Below are 23,061 nucleotides of genomic sequence, written 5' to 3'. Positions count from 1 at the left end.
ATACCGTGGGAATTGTTAAAACGGGAATTGCTAAAACGGAAATGATATTTATTACGAAAAATGTGATTGTGAATGCATCACGAAGCTTAAAAATTAACTAGATAGCACAAAAAAATTGCAATTGCCTACTGTAATTTGCGGCTGATGCATGATTTTAATTGATTGATTGCAAAATTGTGGTGCCAAAAGTAGTCGCAATATTAAGCATTGCTCTTGTTAAAATATCTTAGTAACTATTGTTGATCGGGAAGGAAGTTGCGATCTTATACAATGGTTGTCAGTAAGTGTTGTCAAGAATGAAGAATCTGTTTCACTATGAATGTTGCTATAAACTGCAAATGGCTAGAAATCAAAAACATGGAAGAAGAAAAGGAGCTAATAGTGATTGAACTATTTAATTAGGATTTTTTTCTACACACTACCTTTCTTAAGGTTTCAAAGGCTAAACCTAACTAAACGTTGATAAGGAAGTTGCTCTGAATGAATTTTTTAAGGAAGTTGCTCAAGAAAATTAAAATAAAAAAAAAAAAAAACTTTAAACCAAGGTAGATCATTAACTTTCATATGGACTTGCCACTTCATAAAATCATCATCAATTAGTATACAAATTGCAATTTTGCTACACTTAATTGATAGAAACTAGTAAACAACCTCAAATCATGATAACTCACATCTTTCCCCATTTTCTTTTTCCTTCTCAAGAACAATACAGGGTGACCATTTTGCCCACCACATAGATATATTATATTAGATAGATTATACATTTGCAACATCAAGGATGAGCTGAAAAGAAAGCGAGCAGACCCACAAGTGGTGCATTGATATATGTCGTGGGCTCAGACTGCTGATAGAAAGGCCTGGAATCAGGGAACGAATCTGTAGTGTTGGTAGGACCACCAACTACAGCTCCAACCAAGACATTTGGGTTAGGGTTTGGGCTGAAGAAATACTGAGAACCAGCTTTGCATCCAATGTGGGCTGGATGGGCTGAAACTGAGGGAATTGAGCTTCCTCTATGGTGTATCCTCCGTGGGTAGCGTGCACCATAACCAACCATGTAGGACATTCCCAACGGGTTATCCCCAAGAATGTAGTTAACCTAGTAGTAAATGAAAGCAACGTTAGCATTTTACATTCACATGTAGCGTGAATTATTAGAATAACGTTACCAACTTTGTGTATATATCATTATCACGTGCTGATGTCATTTTATTTTACTTCAATGAGTTCAATGTCATAAAGACAAAAAATCTAGCCGTTAGTTTTGTCTGATGTTGAAAACAAGAAATTGGTCCCAAAGAATTAATCAACGGTGAAATGAAGCTGACCTGGCGTTTGGCAAGGCTTTTGAGTAATGCAGGGGTGGCAGTGGTGTCACCACATGGCACAACCTTATTGGCATGGCTTAGGTAATTGGAATAAGCTAGTAACAGGAAGGACAAGGACGTTACATGTTGCATGTTACTTCCACCAGCCTTGAAGATAAGCCCACCTTTTTTACATCAACCAACAAAAGAGGAAGTTTTGAGTTATTTAGGAAAGAAACAAACAAACACTGTGGTTACCAATATTGCCGTCTATGCAATAATAACAGTGCACAATACTGAACAGGGAGAACATTGTAGTTATACAGACAAACACTCAATCTAAGGCTTTTACTTGCAAAAAGAAAAAACATTAATGATGATGGCTTAGGCCTCTGGTCATGGACACATGGGTCTCATTAATCATATTCATTAGTATTTAAATGCTATAATCACGGAGAATCACCTTTCTCAAAAGTCAAAAATAAAGGGGCAAAACAAAACACAATGAAGGGAATATATACCTGGGGAATATTGAACTTGTGCGTGAGAAAATCCAGGCAATGTTGAACAAATAAATTCATCTGCGTTTCGCTTGAACGAAGAAAAATAGTTTGCTCTTCCCATTAACACCTCCTGCACAAGATAACATAATGTTCATATTTTATTGATGGCCTTTATATATATATATATTTATTACAGATTTGTATATGAGCTGAACCCGTGACATAACAGGATAGTACAGTACAAAACCCAATGACTTTGTGATAGATAACATTTTTCTAGTGTTTGCTTTTTTTAAAGAGTATAATGTACTAGTAGTATGTATAAAATGTACTGTACAGTGTATGTAACTATGTATAAATTTCAGAGTTACAGGGCAGTGACAGCAAGGGAAAGGTTGATTAAAAAAAAGTTACCACAATGGTGAGTTACAAGAAAAGAATGCAAGAAATATGATGTTGATGGGGGCTTAAAAAAGGAAGTCACAGAGTACTCTATCCCTGAAAGAAAGTGAAATTGTGCAGAAAATAAAGGTGAGGTGCACATGCATAGTGCAGTACTAAAAAATAAAATTAAATGAAAATAATTAAGGGGTGAGACTTTTTGTTCCAAATGTTTACGATATGGAGGGCAAACAGTTTGGCCACCCAGTTTGGTTCAGATTAAAGCGACAATACATTCCACCCAAATTCTAGTCCTACAAGTTTTAAAGACAAATTTGCCCATTGATATCAATAATCAATCTCATAAATTAATTCAATGGCATAAGCATACACAATTTAGATCCAAAGTTCCAATTATCACGGAATGTCTTGCTTGAATAATAAACAAAAACGGTGCCCACATGAAGCTCAAAAATGAAAATCCCATCATGTGCAAATTCAATTATCAGCAATTCACAATTCCCTTTTCTCATTGCTATCTTGACTTTCAATACCAATCATCAACAAACGGATAAAGCTTTTCTAAAATTAAAACAAATAAATCCAATCTGTACTCACATTCCCTTTCTTTTGTTTGTAGTGTACCATGCATATGCACAGTTGCACACAACCTCTTCATCGTGTCATAGATTCCATGTGACCCACCACCAATTAGATAAACTCAAATTAAAAATACTTTATTCTCTTGTACATTATTGAACCTTATTTACTTAGAAGACATAGTTGAACCTGATTTAGTTTACTTAATATAACCTGATTACTACAAGCGGATTAATTTTTTATCTAATCAAGTTTTAAGATAAGGATTCATATACTTGATACTTTTAGCAAAAAACATTTTACAGAAGAAACACAATGGTACTATTCAAGTGAAATACTCTGTTTTGCTTGTGGTGTGAAAATATATGATTAATAGGAATAATAGAGTCCTAATTGGACAAAAGTGCATCGCATTGCACACACCACGTGACAAGGGAACTTTAACACTATATTTTGCAACTAGATTTGGATGAATATAATAATATAATGAGCAGTACTATCTATCATACTGCGCTCCCACATGCCTAACGGGGAATGCAAGACAATAGGAACAAAAACAACACATACAAGACAAACAAAACTTCGATAAGCACCCACACAACACACATACCAAATAAATAACATACTTCAATTAACAGGATCTTACTACTATACTAATTGTACCTTAGAAATGAGGACATTAATCCCAGCATGCTTGTTGTCCCAACCAAACTCATTAATGGTGTCACCAGCTCTCAAAACAACCTCGTTACGAATAATGTATTCTCTGTATAGACGTCTACGCGAGGCCTTGTGCAACCACGCTGCAGCCCAAAGTAACTCATCCTATTTTCCAATTAATTAAATTAAATTAAACATATTTTTATTATTATGATGATTCTAACAAACCAAATAAAATACTAATCTTATAGAGAAAACAACGGTAAGTATTAAATACTCCTACATAGAGGTATTGTTATGTTACTCTCATCAAAATACAATAGTACCTGATAACCGTTTACATCACAGTAAAATGGGCACACTGCACGGCGTAGGCTGTTACTGTATGCACCACGATGTCTGTCAGCAAACTCAAACACCTGCACACACACTCACCACCATCAACGGTCATTTTCTCACAGTATTTTAACGGAATTTTTTTATTAAATGCATAAATAACTGTACCAACTAACTCCGTGATTCATATTCATATGAAAAAGTTAAAAGTGAAATTAAATTCCCGGTAAAGTGCTTGGAATGGACAAACCACTTTTTAAATTTACCACGTTTCCGCTAGTTTTCTACTTTTCAATTAAAGCCAAACAAAATTGCTTTTTTCAACCTTCATAAAATAATAAATAATTAAAAAATGAAAGGATGGTGAAAGAGAGAGAGAAGATTGCATGGACTGGGAACGAAAGCGACGCACCGTAACGGCACGATTGAGAAGCAATTTAGAGTAAGCAGGATCACGTGATCTGAACACGATGGAAGCAGCGGCAAGTGCAGCGGCGGTTTCACCTGCCACGTCAGATCCTGGATGCGACCCATCGATCTTGTAAACTGTGCGTAACGTATCCATATCTTCCGGTCTCTCCCAACAGTTATGGTCCGATAAAGGATCACCGACTTGAACGAACACCACGCCGGAACCTATCTTTGACGTCGCTTTCAGAAGATAATCCGTTCCCCATCTCACTGATTTCAACGCGTTCCCTAGCTCAGGTCCCATTACTCTTCCAAAATCAATCACACTCCAAGCTAACATCGTCGTTGTAAACGCCATCGGAAACCCGAACTTTATGTTGTCGCCGGCGTCGTAGTAACCTCCGGTCAAGTCCACCTGAAACAACGAAAGAGTAAAAAAAAAAATCAAAAACAACGCAATGTAGGTCAAAACAGAGCACTATGTGAAATGAGGCTTACTCCGGCAGTGGCACCGTCGTGAATTCCAGAGTCACGGCGCCAATGGAGACGTTGATCAGACGGGAGTTTGCCAGAGCGTTGTCCTTCGAAGAAGAGAATGCTCTTACGGAGAGCATCGTGATAGTCATGAACGGCGGCGATTGTTCGGAGCAAGAGGAGGAGTATGGTTAAAACGTGAAATGTGGTAATAGAGGATAATGCATTTCGCGCCATTTTTCTTCTAACTATAACCCTGTGGGTGATGAGAGTAATGTGTTTGAGCAAGGAAGAAGAAAACCGTAGAGGTAGTTAAATAAACGAGAAAGTGTCCTTGGATTCCAGTGGGTTCTCCAATTATAGATTGCCACGTGGAGATAGACACTGCTTTATTTTCGGAGCCCAATGCAGAGCTAGCTTGACCGGGTATTGACTGAGTCGGGTCGGGATGAACTTTTTACAAATGAAGGAAATGTGTTGGGTACCGCCAATGAATGGGAAACACGTGGAGTAGGAGGGAATAGGAATGGGGTGTGTGGGACCCAATAAGGTTACTTTTTGGTGGGAATGATTGTGAAGCGTCAGATGAGGTTTGACTGTTTGTGTTGAGTGATATCTGTATGGGGAAGAGAGAAGCATGTGACTTCATCTTTACTGGTTGGATTCTAAGTAACTGGACTAGTTAGGAGTAGTTACTAATTCCCGTGGTTTTTTCAGATAAGTTGAGTTATTCACGTGATTGGTTTTCTAATAAAGAAGACTTGTTTAAATTTTGTCACAAAAAATCAAATGAAAATTGGGTTTCATTAATTATTTTTTAGTTGGGCAACAAGAATAAACAAAAACAACAACTTGAGTCCTCTAAAGATAGTTTCAATAGCAACTACCAATTGATCATGCTTCGAAATGGAATGTCCAGTTGTGACGTATGAAGGGAATTGATTTTCTCAAGTTTAATTTTTTCTATTTTTCTCAATTATTACATAGAATATTAAGTGTATTGTTGAGATGTAACAATTAAGAAAAATGGATAAAATTCCACCTGAGAGAATGAGATACTCAAACTTAATGTTAAATATAGTTGACTATAATAAATATTTTAAAAAATTACTGTATAACTTTAGCATAACACTATTTTTACAAATTTATTTGACATAACTACTTCAGAACTATATTAACACAAAATACAATGACAGATAAATAAACTCAGCAAGATTAAGTTAAGGATTGTCGAAGTCTAAGACCACCTTCAATGGGGTTATTGAAAGTCATTTTCAACTATTGAAACCATTGGAGAAGGGGTTATTGAAAATGATGTTGATGAAAGAGATGATGAACCATTTCAACATCTTGAAAATCTGCACCGTATGCCACGCGTCGCGTTTCTGTTGGTTCTTTTGGACGCGTGTGCTACACGCGCCGACAGGGCGTGTGGGTTGAAGTTGGACGCGGAGAGAGAAGATTTTCTGGATAAAGTAGGGACATGTGGTGCTTCCTGATTGGCTGCTTGGATTTTTATCTTCTTAATAATTTGGACTCAATTATTTCATTGCAAATTATTTTATTTTATTTTTTTTATCAAAATTCGTGTTTTTTTTCTCTACAAATAGAGATTTGGACACAGAAAAAAAAAAAACCAAAATTTTCACTCTCTTAATCTTATTATTAGCATTTCTTTTGAAGTTTTAGTCTTTGTTTATTGAAATGGATCCCAATAATAATCAATTCAACACCCAAAGTTCTTCTGAAATTTAATTGTATAATTTCATTGTTAATTGTATTATTTTAAAACCCAAAATTCTTCTGATCCAAAAAAACTAAAAAATAAATAGTTAATTGTATTATTTTAATTTAATTATAATCGATAATTTTAGGTAATTATAAAAACAAAAATATAAAATTAAATAAGAATAAAAAATAAAAGGTGGTGGGGTAGGGTGTTGAATGAAAAAACCATTGGAGAGGTAAAAATTGAATGGGTATTGAATTATGAAAGAGAAAATGATGTGGAATGTTGGAAATTAAAAAAGTGAGTGTTGAAGGGTATTGAAAATTTATAATCATTGCACATGGTCTAAGGTATTGGGCTCCAGTTGGGACAAAAGAGAAAAATACTAACTAATTTATTAGGTCAAAATTATAGCTTAACCAATAAAATATCAAAATTAGCTTAACCGATAAAATATCAAAATTATTAGGTCATATGCAGGGCTTGCCTTAAGCATTAATCGGGGGTTTGGCGGCCTAGAGCCCATGCCGTTAGGGGTCTACTTTTTTTTTATATGGGTGTATATAGAAATATTTGTTTTATTGGAGATTTATATAGCACTGTTTACTGAAAGGCCCAAATATTTATATGATGGAAGGTTGGGCTCAAGTCTGTTAATGTTTTATACCCTTTTGACAAGATTTACTATATATACTCTCATATAGCACATATTTCCATCCTATAAAAAAAAAAAATGATTTTTCTTAATCTCAGCAGCAGCAGCAGCAACACAAAAACAACTTGAAGAAGAGCAAGAGAAAGAAGACCTAAATGCTGAAACATGTTATTTTAACCCAAAAGCCGATGTTGATAGCATATTAAGCTGGGAGTTGGATTTTGTTCTAGACCAATTCTTGATGTTAGAGGAAAGAAAATTTGGGAGCTTGTTGTTTGTGATAAATCTCTTTCACTTCAATATACTAAGTATTTTCCTAATAATGTTACTAACTGTATCACTCTCAAGGATTCTATTGTTGCTATTTGTGATGACTTGGATCTACCTTTACCTAGAAACATTTGCTTCTTTATGTAGCTAGATTGAGGTTATTGTTGTTAAATCCTGGTGTTGTTTTTGGATCATTATTTTGTTGGATTTATGATTTTTTTGGTTTTAGAGAGAGAAAGATGAAGATGAAGATGAAGATGAATTTAGAAGGAAGAGAGAAAAGATTAATAGATGAAGAGGAGAAAGACGAAGATCAAAACTGTTGCTGCAATTGTTTTAGTCTCCAATTTTCTTCTTTACTAATTTTAATTTTGTCTTTTGTGTTAATTAATCAAATTAACAATAATTTAGCATTAATCATTTTATTAATGTACACATATTTAATATGTGGGACCCGTCACTGCCACGTATACATCCACATGTATTTGATTTTTGCCACATCATAAATTAATTGGGACCCACTAACTGCCACATCATCATTTCGTTAGATAATTGACGGTAGGGACTATTTTTGATAACGGAGTAAAAATGTGAGGATTTTAAAAACGTTTATTAAAATGTAGGGACTATTCTTCAAAAGAGCGTAAAATGTAGGGACTAAAAACATATTTAACTCAAATATTTATTACTTATACCTATAATTTGAATCAAAATTTTATAAAATCATTGTTTCTAATATATATGCATTAGCACAATAAAAAAACGGATGGATGAGTACGGAATGTCCGTCTAAATGCTGGTGGGAATAAAAAACCATAAATCCAAATCAAGCAATTTGACTTGAGTTATATTTTTTTCTTCAGAAAACTCAATTCATTGGCAAAACAATTATTGATCAAACTTTACTTACTTATAACAGAATGGATAACACTTGTGTGACATAGCTTTTGGTGACATTGTTCTTATCTCTATCTTAATAAATTATTCTCTTAAAATAATTTATTTTAATCGTTCATCTATCACTTCATCTCATTTAAAATGCACAATGTCCCTAAAAAACTATGTCACCAAAGTGTAATCTTAACTTAACTCCTGAGTAGTATAGTCGTTTTTTTTTTACAAGGATAAGAGTGTTAACACACAAAACATTTAAAAAGAAGTGATCTATTCTATTTTCTCTTAATTATTCAACCTATAGTCGGAGAAAATTCAATTTTTAGGATCAAAATTGTGTGACTTTTTGGATGCCAAAGTTATTCAACTTAAATTTTAGGATAAATTGGTTAATTGGTCCCTAATTAATTTTTTGTTTTTATCTTGGTCTCAAAACTCTAAAAATCTCAGATTCGATCTCTAAAAGATGTATCCGTTAGTTAAATTAGTGTCGTTTTGTTAATTTTGACATCAAATGTCTAAAACTAGACGAACATGATAGGTGGTTCATCGTAGACCTTATTTAACTTATTCAGTTTTATAATAATTAATATGACATAAATAAATATATTAGAGAACTAATATGATACTATTGACATAATATTTTGAGTAAATTACACTTTTCTTCCTTCAAAGATGCTTGAATTACATTCTCCTTCCCTCCTATGTCAAAATATACACTCTCCTCTCCTCTTCTTCAAAACACATTATAAAACTTTTAAGTCCCCTCCATTTAAGAGAAGTTTGAATTACGTTCCCCTCCCCTCTTATGTTAAAATATACACTTTACTCCCTCAATATATTTTTATTTTATTTTTAATAATTTAGCAAAAAAATAATAATAATCTAACACACTTCGAAAAAAATAGTATTGCGAGTCTATTTTAATATAATAAAAATTGAATACATATTTTTCGCTATTTTTTATTCACAATTTCATTAACATGTAGTTTTTAATAAAATATGAAACAACCCAAAATAAAATTAAAATGTGTGAAAAATGACTAAAGATAATAAAATTTGGTTATTCAAAAGTTAATTTTAGGCTAAAGTGCACTTTTCGCCCCATATGTTTCAAAATATTGCGATTTTGGCCCCCTATTAAAAAAAATGACAATTTTGGCCTCCTTTATCCCAAAATTGCTGAGAAGACGCCATGTATCCCAAAAAAGGGGTCATAATCGCAACTTTTGTAAAGATAAGGGGTCAAAAAGCATATTTCCCTTATGTTAGGAGGTCAAAATAGCATATTTCCCTAAACATAGGGGTCACTTTTGCCATTTTTTTTAATAGGGGGCCAAAATCGCAACATTTTGAAACTTGGAGGGCGAAAAGTGAAGTTTAGCCTTAATTTTATTCTCTAAATTATAAAATCAATAGCAAAATATTTAAATTTATTTATATTAAAATAGATTAAAATGTAGTACATATTTAATTATTAAGGAAAGAAATTATAATTCAAACATCTTATACGGAGGGAAGTATAAATTTTACTTAGAGAGAATTATATATATATTTATTTTAGTGGTGACCGGAATTCGAACCTCGAACCTTGCATATATTATGCATTGTTCTTAAGTTCGCGGGGTTAGAGAATTATATATTTTCACATAAGAGAGAATGAGAGTGTAATTGAAACACTTTTTAAGAATAGAGAGTGTAATTTATTTTAGCATTAGAGATTAGAGAAATGTTATAGACAAACTCTCTAACACACTTCATTAAACACACTCTCTATTAGTGGTCCACGTCATCATTATTCTAAAACATGTAATTGACAACCAGTTCTACCGGTTTGAAACATGTCTCAAGCGTTTGTACAGTGTTCCTCCCAACTGTCTCCAGTATATTAATTTCAAATTTCAATAACGCCTTCAGCATCTCCGTTTTGGATCTGTTTGTCATAGTTTTCAATAACAAAACACAAATTTCTTTTTTCTAATGGAGTGGATAGATATATTTTGCATTATAAAATTGGATGAGTTTTGGTCTTTCAGGTTATATCGATAGACAATTCGGTGACAATTTTTTGTGAATTTATGAATCTTGGCAATCATTACCCACTAGAGCTAATTATAACAGGAATTTGCCACTGTTTTAATTGGATAGTGATTTGGGTTTTTGACCCGTTGACATCCACCAAACAAAAATTGGGTGTTTCCATATATCATTTTGGTACAAGCATCATCTATGGGGTAAACGCTTGACATAGAGAAAGAGAGAAATTCAAAGAACATTGAAAGTTTTTTTTTTTGGTACAATAGAGGGCAAAGCCCAAGAGAAAAGAAATTACGAAATTAACCGGACATTTTTAGGCATGCAAGCCCCGAAAATATCATCAACCATGAGCTTTCGAAGCTCAATAGGAGGAGTCTCCAAAATAATCAAATTCAAATGATTCACAGAAATGCTAAAATTAGCAAGTCAATCAGCACTTCTATTTCCTTCACGCCAAGTATGGTTGATTTGCACATGCCAATCCATTCTCAGCAGCTTCCTGATACGATGAACTAAAATAGGCACATTCCCATTAAACTTGAACTCGTCAGAAATCATGTCGATCAATATCTTCGAGTCACTTTCCACATAAGATGATCAAAATGCTCCCTCCAAGCCATCTCTATACCCAAATACAACCCCCACATCTCAGCATGTAAGGCATCACAAGCTCCAATCTTCTTAGTGTAGCCTTTAATCCATTTACCATCTGCATCACGAAAAATACCACCACAACCGGAAATATGACCCATATCCTTGCAGGCACCGTCGCTGTTGAGCTTGATCCAACCTTCCTGAGGTCGTTTCCATCCTATGTAGATAGTGTCCGTCACCTTAGGCCCTCTATGAAAGAGCTCCAAGTTGTAGTCTTCAATATCTCTAACGAATGTTTGGATTATTCGGCCTTTGGAAATCCGCTTCAAAGATAGTCTTGTTCCTCCATTTCCACAAATACCAACACGTAGTCATAAAGGTGGTCTGCCATCTAGATGTGCTTGTCCCAACCATGTTTCTCTTAAGGTTATTGGAAAACCAATCCCTACAATCAAAGGAAAAGAAGTTAGTTATAAAGTCGGAAGGAACAATATGAAGCCATACCTGAGTTGCATGAATGCAATCACGAAGCACATGAAGGACAATTTCATCATCATTCCCACAACATGGGCAAGTTGGAGAAATCCCAACACCCCATCTACTTCTTCGCAAATTAGTAAGGATTCGTCCATGAATAGCCAACCAAATAAAAGTTTGAACGCGATGTGGGCCGTGCCACTTCCAAAGAATCTTCCAGTCACCCTCCACCGTTGGACAATTTTGATGTTGCAGAGAATAAGCACTTTGAACTGTGAACTGGTGGGTATTGGTTCCACTCCACCCAATAGTATCAGGACCATCCTCATCTGTAGGAGCCGGGAGAGCAAGAACCCTACTAACAGTGTAATCTGGCAAGTTGTTCATAAGAAAATCAATATCCCAATCGCCTGAAGGAGTAAGAACATCTCTAACAGTAAGAGTAGTATCTATGTAGTCCTGATTGCTTATGGATAGAAGTGATCCATTATTAGGAGACCATTTATCTAACCAAAAGTTAGTACTACGACCATCTCCAATTTTCCAAACCACATGATGCTTAAAATCATCCCAGATGCCTGCTAAAGCTTTCCAAAGGGGTGAATCATAAGGCTGCACACTAATATTGGCAGTGAGATCTTTCCCACACCCGTATTTGCTATGAAGGACTTTACCCCAAAGGTTGTCCGGATTGTTAATCAGGTTCCACAAAATCTTCATGAGAAAAGCCTCATTCATATTATGAGCTTGTCGAAGTCCAAGACCTCCATCAATTTTAGGCAGACAACAAACATCCCAGCCAATCATATGAGCTTTCCTACCCTGATCAGAATCACCCCACACGAAACCACGCTGAATTTTATCAACCTCGTCACAAATGGTCTTAGGGATCTTATTTTGCATAAAAGAAGAAAACAAAGTTGTGTTTTCCAAACCTTTGCAAAGTCAGTTACCGTGTAAATTGATTTAAAAGAGTGATGGTGTGGACCAATGGTAAAGAGTATGTTAAATGAAGTGTGTTAGAGAGTTTGTCAATAACATTTCTCTAGAGATTATTTTGAGTGACTTATGTCCTATTTTGAAATTCCATTGTCTATCACAATACAAAACACCATTCAGTCGCCCCATTGCTGCTACCTTGCAACACCTCCGTCATCCCTTTCGCCGCTGTCGACCTTCACACACTGAAGAAGAGAAAAAACATAATCTGCACCGTTGTCCACTCCTGACTCAAAATCAATTTGTTCTCCTTTCAATAAGATGCTGACGAAGAAATCTCTTCTCTCCATCATCTGAACCATACAAGTCCATCTCGCCGCCTGCTCTCCGCCCCACTCCACCTCGACCGTCACCACCAGTGATTCCAATGTATGTTACCATGTCTCTTTTATTTATTTATTTATTTATTCATGATTAGGGATTTTCCGCATCCGCAATTTCAGTTTTGTTTGAACAACATATAATAATAAATAACACTCTCTAAAGCACTAGAGTTTTTTTATGGCTAAGAATTAGTCTTGAAATTCTGTGATACTGATTTCTAAGCATCTCGCTGTTCCAATTACACCTTATCACTTTGTTACAACAGCCAAATTAAACTAGTTACATTACATACAGACATACTTAATTTGAGAGTCTTTTTCTATATCATATATGGTTATTTCTTTCTTCTTTTATGAAGCATGATGTACTACATTGTTAGGTTGTTAAATTATTTGTCAATAGTAATTGCTAGAAAAGTTATTTATTTTGGTTTCTGAAATAGTATCTGACAGTTTATCTAAAATTTGAGTTATATTTAGATGTCAGTTGACGACTTAGCTATTAATACTCAACTACTTATGCCAAATGTTGGTTCTTTTAATAGGATTCAGTTCAACTGTTCTTTAAGATGATGTGGCAATGTAGACTCCACTAAGAGATACATTTGGGTTGCACCATTGAAGGTGCGAGTGATAAAAAATGTAATTTATCCTATTATTATTTATTTAAGGAGAAGGGGAGGGAGGCCATACGTACCCCATGGATGATAGATATTCGAATGATTAGTTCCTTTTGTTTAGCAGTCGCCATTGCTACAACACCCATAGAATAGTGTTTGTTTATTTTTAACATTATTAATATGGACCTGAGTTAGCCGGAAAACTTGCTACCTTTACAATGCTCGGGCATAGTTGGGATTGATAAGACGTATACTCAAACTTCAGGACATATAACATGTTATGATGATGATCTTGGGCAAGTGAAATTCACTTGCAAGTTACTACTGATATACACGCACAGCTAGGATGGAAAATTGGAAACATAAACAATTTATTCTTATGGTTTTCCACTATTTTTTATTGATTTGGATGTCTATGATTGATATCTTCCTTCCTGATAATATTTCCCATGCAAAAATATTCCCCTTTTCAATTCAATTATGATGGTCGAAGGTCGAACAACCTTTTTTTTAATCTATTATTTAAAAAGCCTAATATAAAAACGCATGGCATGAACATATGAATGAGACAGGGGACCTGCAGTCACAGCTTTTTGTTTGATGAGAAGTTATGGCAGTCTAATAAATCTTACAAATATAGAATCCAATTGAATCTAATAATACACCGTCTTTCTTTGACATCACGAAAAATGCTATCTTATATAATGGTTAGTTTATTATGTAATGTATAAGTTAGTATGAATAAACATATGTTTGGTTTCAATTTTGGGAGTCAAAATTATTTTAGAACTTGGATTTATGGTTTTATTAGGGCTATAAAGAATTTACATAGCTCCACTTTGTTTTCTGGGTGCAAATTTCATTTACTCTGAACATGGTTTTATTAATTTATTTTCTTACTACAGTTTTTCCATACCAAATGAAACTCTGAGCCATGCCTTTGGCTATTTTTGTTTAATTCTTCACAGTTCACTCACCACTGATCCCTCAGGGAGACATAATTCACCCCATTTCCTACCTTTTTCTCCTTACCCTTATCTTTTATGATTTCCAGCTGGATTCCGGACTTTTATGTTTTCTGCAGCTTCAGTCCGAGGAGCAAAACATGGGTTTTCCTTCACATTCAATAGGTATACTTTCCTCACTTGAGAAAAAACATTTCTTTTCTCTATTTGTATTTGTTCAGTAATTGAGTGGAAATGGGCGAAAGCATGGTTTGTTTTCATGAGTTTATTTGGGCTATATATCTTTAGGGCTACTACTGATTCGGATTCATATCTTCTCAACTTATTTCTGCAAAATGTAATCCAAAAGTTAAATGTGGTTATATAGTGCAGATCACATTTTCTCAAAAAAAAAAAAAAAAAAAACATTAATGGTTGTATAAGATATAACCTCAGGCTCCTTTGATAGTGGTCCTGACTCCTGAATACAATTTATATTCTCGCAATGCAGATATAGTTTATTCTTGCTATGCTTAGTTGAAGATGTTCCGACCGTTGCATCATCCCCCAGCATAGCTTCTCGATCTTTTACTCCATACAAGTCCATACATCCAAGAACTTACAGGACACTGAGACATGATTCAAGAGCGCCCCCTGCATGTTCTCCATCAGCGCTTGTTCCACAGCAGAGATCAAATATCATTCGAAGCCATGGTAATCAGGGAAACTGGCTACCTTCCAGATACACAAGTAATGAGTCAGTTGAACTGAAGACCCAAAATGATGTTGTACGGTTCTCGCTATACAAGCCTGATGATATTGGTTCTGCGAATAAGAACCAGAATAAAAAGAAAAAAATCAAGAAAGGCCAAGCTAAATGAGCTCAGATTCTATCGTTTGAAGGTAAAACAAAAGATGTATTCTCCTAATCCAGAAGTTAGAATTCGCTATAAGCTTGAAAAGGTTGGATTTCTTTGTAATACTAATTTTTAAGTTCAAAGCTTTATTTCCTGTAGCGATTGCTTGTACTTTGCTTCAGCTGCTTGGTTGTTGTTACTGATGATTTACTTTTAGGACAATTTTACCCGTTTGCTTGTATTCTTGTACGACTTTGTATATGTTTGGTTCCACTTCTAGAGGAACCAAAATTGATTCTGGAGGTCTAGAATTGATTCTGAGTTCTAACATGTCTGATTGTTGTCCAGTAGAATTGATTTTGCCTCCAAAATTGATTCTACTTGAAGTTAGGATTTGTAGTTTTTGATTCTAGAGTTGATTTTCACACATAATTTTATAGTTCAACTCGCTTTTATCCAAACACAATTCACTTTTAGTCAGAATCACTTTTAACCAAAATCAATTCTCCCCACTAAACTACCAAACACACACATGTAATTGTATATTCTCTAGTTTTTTCATGAATAGCAAATGTTAGCATCAGGGTCGGTATCGAAAACTCTCCCTCCTTATCGGTCCATTCCTTAACTCTCCCATCCCAACCTTACATTTTCTAGTTCTGTAATAATTGTTTGAGTATTTTTCTGATAATATGCGAAGTTATATTTTTTATGAAAACATTTATTCTTTGATGCTTGAATGGAAGTTAGTTCTGTTAACCTTGCTTAGAAATAATATAATAGTATATTCAGTTGGATATCAGATATCTTTCTGTTTTAACTTTGTTATGGTATATTATATTCACACGCATACGTTATTTAGGTCTGATGTCTTCTTTCACCCTTGAATTTTCCTTTAATAGTTGCGGTATTAATTTTAACTCATAAATCTTCAGGCCAAGCGAAAGGAAACATGGTTGATCGAAAAACTTAGGAAATTTGATGTACCGAAGCTCCCAACAGAAACATTTGATCCTGAAATTTTAACTGAGGAGGAGAGGCATTACCTGAAGCGCACTGGAGAGAAAAAGAAACACTATGTTCCAGTTGGGAGACGAGGAGTGTTTGGTGAGGTAGTTCTAAACATGCATCTTCACTGGAAGAAACATGAGACTGTAAAGGTTATATGTAAGCCTTGCAAACCGGGTCAAGCTCATGAATATACCGAAGAGCTTACTCGACCGAGCAAAGGCATTGTGATTGACATCAAACCCAATAATATTATCATTTTTTACCGTGGGAGGAACTATGTACAGCCAAAAGTAATGTCACCTCCAGATACATTATCAAAAGCAAAGGTAATTTTGACTTTGCATTAGCTACTCATTAGCATAACGTATTTGATGATGACGATAAATACAATACAGTATTTTTTGTGAAATTATGTAGTTTAAGCAAGGAAGGAGAAAAGTAGGAAAAATAGTGATTGTCAGTGTAGTAGATGAAAATAATGATCAAAATGTGTTTTTTAAATTATAAATAATCACGAATTAGTTTCCACTTTATATAATATTTTTAAAAAGAATCATTTTTCATACGATGTGTAAATTTTCTTTTTTAATCTGAATCAAATGAGTCCGAAAAGTGTAGAATTATCTGCTTGAGGTTGGCAGTTATCAGGCATGAGTGCCTGTTAGTGTCATATATATTATTGCAATATCAGAGGGTTGAGATTATACAATCATTTAACCCATTCAGTTAATTACTTTCAAGTTATTACAGTGATAATAGTTTTTTGTTGAGCTTAAACTACACCGATGAGAATGATCTGTATCATTTATTGTATTCTAATACTAATTATCAATATTTCAAAATCATAATGTTCATTAAAAAAACATTTCATAATTCTTATGTTTTTTAAATCTTCACCGTTTGATGAATGTGGTTAACTACACAAGTTATAGAATGCAATAAATTTATGCCTCTGTGTATTGCAATTAATTGCAGTGTTAGGGACTGCTACCCTCTCACAGGCCTCGTGCAAATTAGTAATAGAAGCTATGATTTTTTTTTCTTTTGAGAGACTACTCCACAGAAAAATTAACATGTATTAGTAGTAAGTCATGTGACTATTTTCAGATAAATAAAGGACTAGTGCTTTTGTAGAGTGGATGAGTTACCTTTGAATTACTGATTATGCCTAAGTTTATCTGGAATATGTCATGTTGAGAAATCATTTTGTTCTTATAGCATATAGCTTATGTTTTTTAACTTGTTAAATCTCTAGGCCTTGGATAAGACTTTGTTGTTGTTTTGTAGAAGAAAAATGCTAACAGCATGCTTTTTAACATGTACTTTCCGAACATTCTTTCAAACACAATCTATTATTGAGTGAATTTCATGTGATACTCACTCGAAAACACGAGTTCTCTTGAGGTTGCAGTTATTTTGTAATGCACTAAAGAAGCTTGACTATATTTTCAGACAACAATGTCACACGAGTCTTGGACAATTGATCTTGTTTGGCCTTTTCATCTTTCTTGAAGCTTTAGGTCAGCAGCATTACTCCTGCAGGAGATGTAAAGTTGACAAGTTATAATGTTACAAAGAAAAGGGTTTCCCATTCCAGTCTCTAGGTATTGTGAAGACAATCAACATTCTAAATATCACTAAGTTATAATGATGGTGTTACTTAGCTTATGATTTTATTAGTGAAATTTCCTCTGGTATGCTCCTTCATCTTTATCCCACCACTGTAGGTGACATTATCTCATTTCCCTAAGATATATCATTAAGTTCACTTGTTGGCTTGTGGCTGTGATAGTGGTGTTTCTATGTTTGACTTGTATGAATATCATGGTAGATTTTGGAAACAATACCCACTTTATTATTTTTAGGATATCTTGTTCTCTAAGAAAAATATTGCTTTTCGTTTTTCATGAGACTTTCTATATATGTAATGTCATTATGATTATGATGTATTGTTGCTTAATTTGCTACCTCATATCTAGTTTGATTTTTTCAAAAGAATAGCGAGTTCCTGTTCCACTACCGGACATTTTCATCAGTTACATAATCTGGCAGAGTGTCATGCATCAGACAGATTCTATCGCAAGGTCTCACTAAGTCATTAGTTTAGAATGCCAATTATTGAAAAAGGATTGCTTAAACCCGTTACTCGGTTGTGCCGAAACAAAGTTCAGTATGACTTTGTAACAGATTTTTTGTATCCTTTCTAGTAGAACCTGTTTAGAAACTGCTACTGCATTTAGGATTAGGATGAGTGAACTGAACTATCAATAATGTTATTACCCGTATGGCCATTCACTCTCATGATAAGGATATATATCCAATGCTTATGGCTATCTGTTTGTCCTCATGCAAGTGCATGGAATCATATTATTATAGAAAGTTCTCAATTCACACATTGGTTATAATGACTTGTCATAATTCATAAAAGGGTCTTCCATATCTCTCGCTCTTTTGTTGGTTCAATGGAAATAGCTTCAATTGAGATTTGAGGGAGTAACTTTTGTGCCGTCTGAATGTGTACTTCCGTACAAAATTTTAGTTTTTATCATGTTCGAAAATATAGGGGTGGACAAAGTTGTTTTCGAATGGAAAGATATTGCTTTAATTAAAGTTAGACCCACTAGTTGCACCCAAAGAAAAAAGCTACACCTTCTTAAGGATTCATACTCAACCAAAAAATGATTAACAGTGAGGTTTCATAATTATCCCTCATTCACGGAGTTTAATTGGCCTACCCAAGATTTTGTTGTTATGATAATGACGTTCATGTGTAGATGAGGACGAGTCATACCAAACCTTTTCTTAGAGATCAACACGAAAAGGTTTCTTCATACTTGTCTCTCCCCTTTACGGTGTTTGGTTTCTACAATATTTTACTTCATCTTATGACTTATATTAGTTGCTTATTACTATCCATAACAGAACTTAATCATGTAAATATCTATTTTTTATTATTACGTACAAGGTACAATGCACTAACAAAGATAGCAAAAGTAAACTATCAATCCTAAAAAGCTAGTTTTGAACCTGCTTAAACCACTAAAATCGTTTTATTATGACTATAATAATCATGTTTGAAATTAAACCCCTTAAAAATAAATGTTTGAAATTACATGGCAAGGTAACGTCCAAAATACCCAACATATCCAAACCATTGCCTTGTCTTTTTCTCTTTCTTATTATGAGAAGATAATGATGTAGCACAACCTCTACTAATCGAATTTGGGTGTAATCAAGTTTAATCTTGACTTGGATCCTTAATTATATGCGGTCACTTTAAAGCAAAGTTATACATGCGTTCTTATATTACAGTCATTTTCAACCAAAGATCAATCTTTATCCACAAACGTTGAGAGTTGAGACTAGATAGAGGATTTAGACAAGTTATTGTGACCCTTAAGTTTTGTTGTGTGATGAAATGACATAATTAACAACCAAAGTTCACACATGAGAGGATACATTTTTGAAAGGACGTAAGATTGTGGAGAGGATACTTAATCATAGATTACATCGAAAGGAATAACAAATCTTATTTGGTCACAACCTTAAATCAAAAATATTTAGACGCATACACAAATAAATAAAATAAAACGAAAAAAGGATTAAATGATGAAAAATGATATGACTAAATTATTTTTCTTTCAATTTTTTTATTTATATGCGTGCAAAATATTCTTAATTTAGGGTTCTAACCATAACTTGCTCTAGAAGCAAATCATTGAAGATTAAACTATTGATCAACCATTTACTAATTATATATGGTCAACAAGTAGACTAGCACCTATATATATGTGTATGATTAAAAGTGAACAATGATAATTTGATATGATAAGGTGCAACTATAATTGGGCGAGAATATTAAATACATTTTTTTTTTTATAGATTTCATCTACTCGAGATAATTATATTCGAATCGCTTCATACGTTAAATATGAATATTATCTCTTAGCTGAAATTTAAATTTTGATTCGATGTTTTGTGGAAATTTAACTTATTTAAACTTTGATATGAAATTTTGTGAAAGTTTAATCATATTAGACTCAACTCTGTTAATGAATACTAAATAAGTTTAATTTCCGGAATGTAAGTAATGTGCTCAAAAAAAACAAGTACACGCAGTTCCGTGAGCATAACTCAGTTGGTAGGACAATATATTATTATATGCAGGGGCTGAGGTTCGAACCCCAGACACCTCAATTATTCACTTTATAAGGTGAATTCTCCCAAGTCCCACCCTCTCTTTACTTTTGGATTTTTTTTGTCATATTACTTTTTATAGATTTAAAGAAGAGACAACAATTACGCCGTTGAGTCCGTTATTTGGTAAAGATGTTCCTTTCAAATGATTCAGGTAGATGCAGCAGGAGGTGATTGTTTTTCAAATCAAAACAATAATGTTCTTTTTTCCTTCTGTACTAACTGTTTGTTGTTTGACCTCTTAAAAGTCAAGGTTAAAGTAAAAGATTTAACTAACACGGTATTAGACCTTACTAACCGGTTTCAATAAAGTACTTGATGTATTTTTGATGAAATTTCAATGAATTAAGATAAGATGCAACAATTCTGTAATTTTTTGAAGAAATGTGACATACTTATAGATGTCCTTGAAACCTGTATATATAAACTTAATTAGGGCATATATAGTTGCTTGAATGGTGGGGAATCATAATAATTATAATTTACAAACTCCCACTTTTTCTTTCATGTTCCCCTAGATAGGTATGAAAAGAAGATGTACATCATTATCTAAAGCTTTACCACTTGATGCGCCACACACTTTCTTTCTCTAAAATTCTTGGACAGTGTTTGGATGAATTAATTTTATGAGGTCATGTGACTTTAGAAGGTGATTTAAATCTTTTAGTGTAAACTACATTGTATTGATTATAAATATTGAGAATTTAATATATGTAGTTGTTTCTTGGATATTGAAATTTATGTGAGTGGATGATGTTTCGGTTTAAGATAGAAAAGACTTTTGAACTCAAAAAACAAAGCTTCAAAGACATTTATAGAATTCGAATTTAAGACCTCTTAAATTTAAGACATGTCTTTTATCAATACTATGTGTGACTCATTTTTAAAGTGTATGATTCACATTAGTTTCATTCAATAAAAGATCAAATGTTAAAAAAAGTGTTCGTAAATCATATATTGATGTTTTTATTGCAAAACAAAGCAAATTACGAATAAAGAAAATTCAGTTAAAGTTTAAAACATTAGAATTGGAGAGTAATTTAAAGCTGATTTTCCTTCCCCAATGCGGTAGCTAGTCATAGTCATGTTCACATCATAATGGTTTAGATTTAGCCCAGAGGAGACGGTTAACTCCCACAAGGAGCACAATGATTAATTGTCTAGGAATAATTTATATGGAAGGTAAGGCAATACATTCTTTGTTTTAGAAAAAGTATAATCAAAAGTTTCACGCATGGGGAATAGTGGGCAAGTGTGAGAGTAACATCAATATTATGCCTTTGTGTTGTGTGCACAGTTTATCCTCCAATTTCCTAACCAACAACCCAATTTCTCAACCGACCTTGCCAAAAAGTGTTCACATGCATGGTAAGTGTATAATGTGGACCCAAATACATGATGCTAAGAGAAGCACTAATAATGTTACACCTTATATAAGGTTGAAGGCTAGTCAAAGTTCAAACACAATGTATATTGCAACTTGATCAAATTGTCTTTAAAGACATATGAACAATCTGAACTTTGTTAAATAGTGCAATGTTTTCACATTGAAAACAAGGTTTTGTTTAACATGCTCAAGTAAATTACAAATTTATTTTATACGATTGAATTTTTAAATCACATTATATTTTATTTATTTTAATGGTGATACTTATTCATTCAATGTCAGAAACAACCTTATATATGGTACTATACCGATCTTCATTATGCAACGTAGACTTAACCTAAAAACAAAGCAAACTTGCGTTCATTCCACTGCTACAAGTTTTAGCTTCTATATTTTCATGTTAAACAACCTTTGGTACGCAAGAAATTTGTGGCAACCGATATTCGAAGTACACACTAAGATAAGAGCACACAATCACACAATCACTAACTTTTGATTGTTGGATAAAGATCAAACGATTTATATCTCAACTTGATTGAATTAACTTGGGGACCGTCAATATATTCCTAAGGGTCTAAAAGCACTCTAGAAAGGTTTAGGTGCCCTCCAGAAGGGCTCCTGAGCCTGCACGCCCCTCCAGAGGCGCCGCCTTAGTCGGCTTCTAGAAACATCTAGAACCATGTAAAAATACCTAAGCCTAGCTTGCTTGGAGCTTAAGTCACGTTGTAGCCTGCCCACAAAGAGCTATAAATACCACTATTGAGATCATTCTCTAGGCATTATATAAATAATCTAAATCCTAAATTCTATTATTGTACTCACTGCAAGTATAAGTTGAAATCTTAATCGTCTAATCTTCACCCATCAATTGAAATAGTGTGACGTAAAAGAATCTGAACATTGTTTATTAGGTTGTTGGCCATTCCATTAGGTTGTTGCCCATTCAAGTTGTTTGTAGTGACTAGTGAGGCCATCAGAATAACAATATAAAATAGCACAACTACAAAACGAATACATTACGATTTTATTTCTTTCTCCACGTTAGAATCAAGCAACACCACTCAAAAGTTATTTTGGTGGAGTGAACTTAATTAAATATATTTCAGACCACAAGTACTAAATAGTGATCAAGGAACAAGGGTTATCTTAATTTTATAAGAATGTACTATATATGTTTTGTGCACCAATTATAATAAACGATTTTGTCACGGACTAGAAAATGACATACTACGATTCTGCACTAGCCGCAAAATCAAAGTGGACACTGTGCATGCCTCAAGCCAAAGATAGAAAATCAAATTTGGTGTCTTTTTTCATTGTTTATTACAAATTTCAGCTAAAAATTAATATTGGTGAATTAGACAAAAAATATTATTTAAAAAGAAAACATTATCG

General features: G+C 33.8%; 1 protein-coding gene and 1 pseudogene across 1 annotated transcript; one reads left to right on the top strand and one right to left on the bottom strand.

Annotated features, from left to right (window-relative positions):
- Positions 1 to 550: 550 nt before the first annotated feature.
- On the bottom strand, positions 551 to 4,966 carry LOC11410130 (endoglucanase 8). Its single transcript, XM_003630857.4, has 7 exons — positions 4,697 to 4,966; positions 4,200 to 4,613; positions 3,778 to 3,870; positions 3,455 to 3,616; positions 1,829 to 1,940; positions 1,329 to 1,492; positions 551 to 1,099 (listed from the first exon to the last, which is right to left on the bottom strand). Exons 1-7 carry the CDS (start codon positions 4,907 to 4,909, stop codon positions 773 to 775), a joined length of 1,485 nt encoding a protein of 494 aa, XP_003630905.1. The 5' UTR covers positions 4,910 to 4,966; the 3' UTR covers positions 551 to 772.
- An 8,250-nt stretch (positions 4,967 to 13,216) lies between these two features.
- LOC11412893 (uncharacterized CRM domain-containing protein At3g25440, chloroplastic-like) lies at positions 13,217 to 18,017 on the top strand (annotated as a pseudogene).
- The last annotated feature ends 5,044 nt before the right edge of the window (positions 18,018 to 23,061 follow it).

Source organism: Medicago truncatula, chromosome 8 (assembly GCF_003473485.1).
Source record: "Medicago truncatula cultivar Jemalong A17 chromosome 8, MtrunA17r5.0-ANR, whole genome shotgun sequence".
Classification (NCBI taxonomy): domain Eukaryota; kingdom Viridiplantae; phylum Streptophyta; class Magnoliopsida; order Fabales; family Fabaceae; genus Medicago; species Medicago truncatula.
The sequence above is the reverse complement of the archived record's forward strand: the minus strand, read 5'-3'. Positions and strand labels throughout refer to the sequence as shown.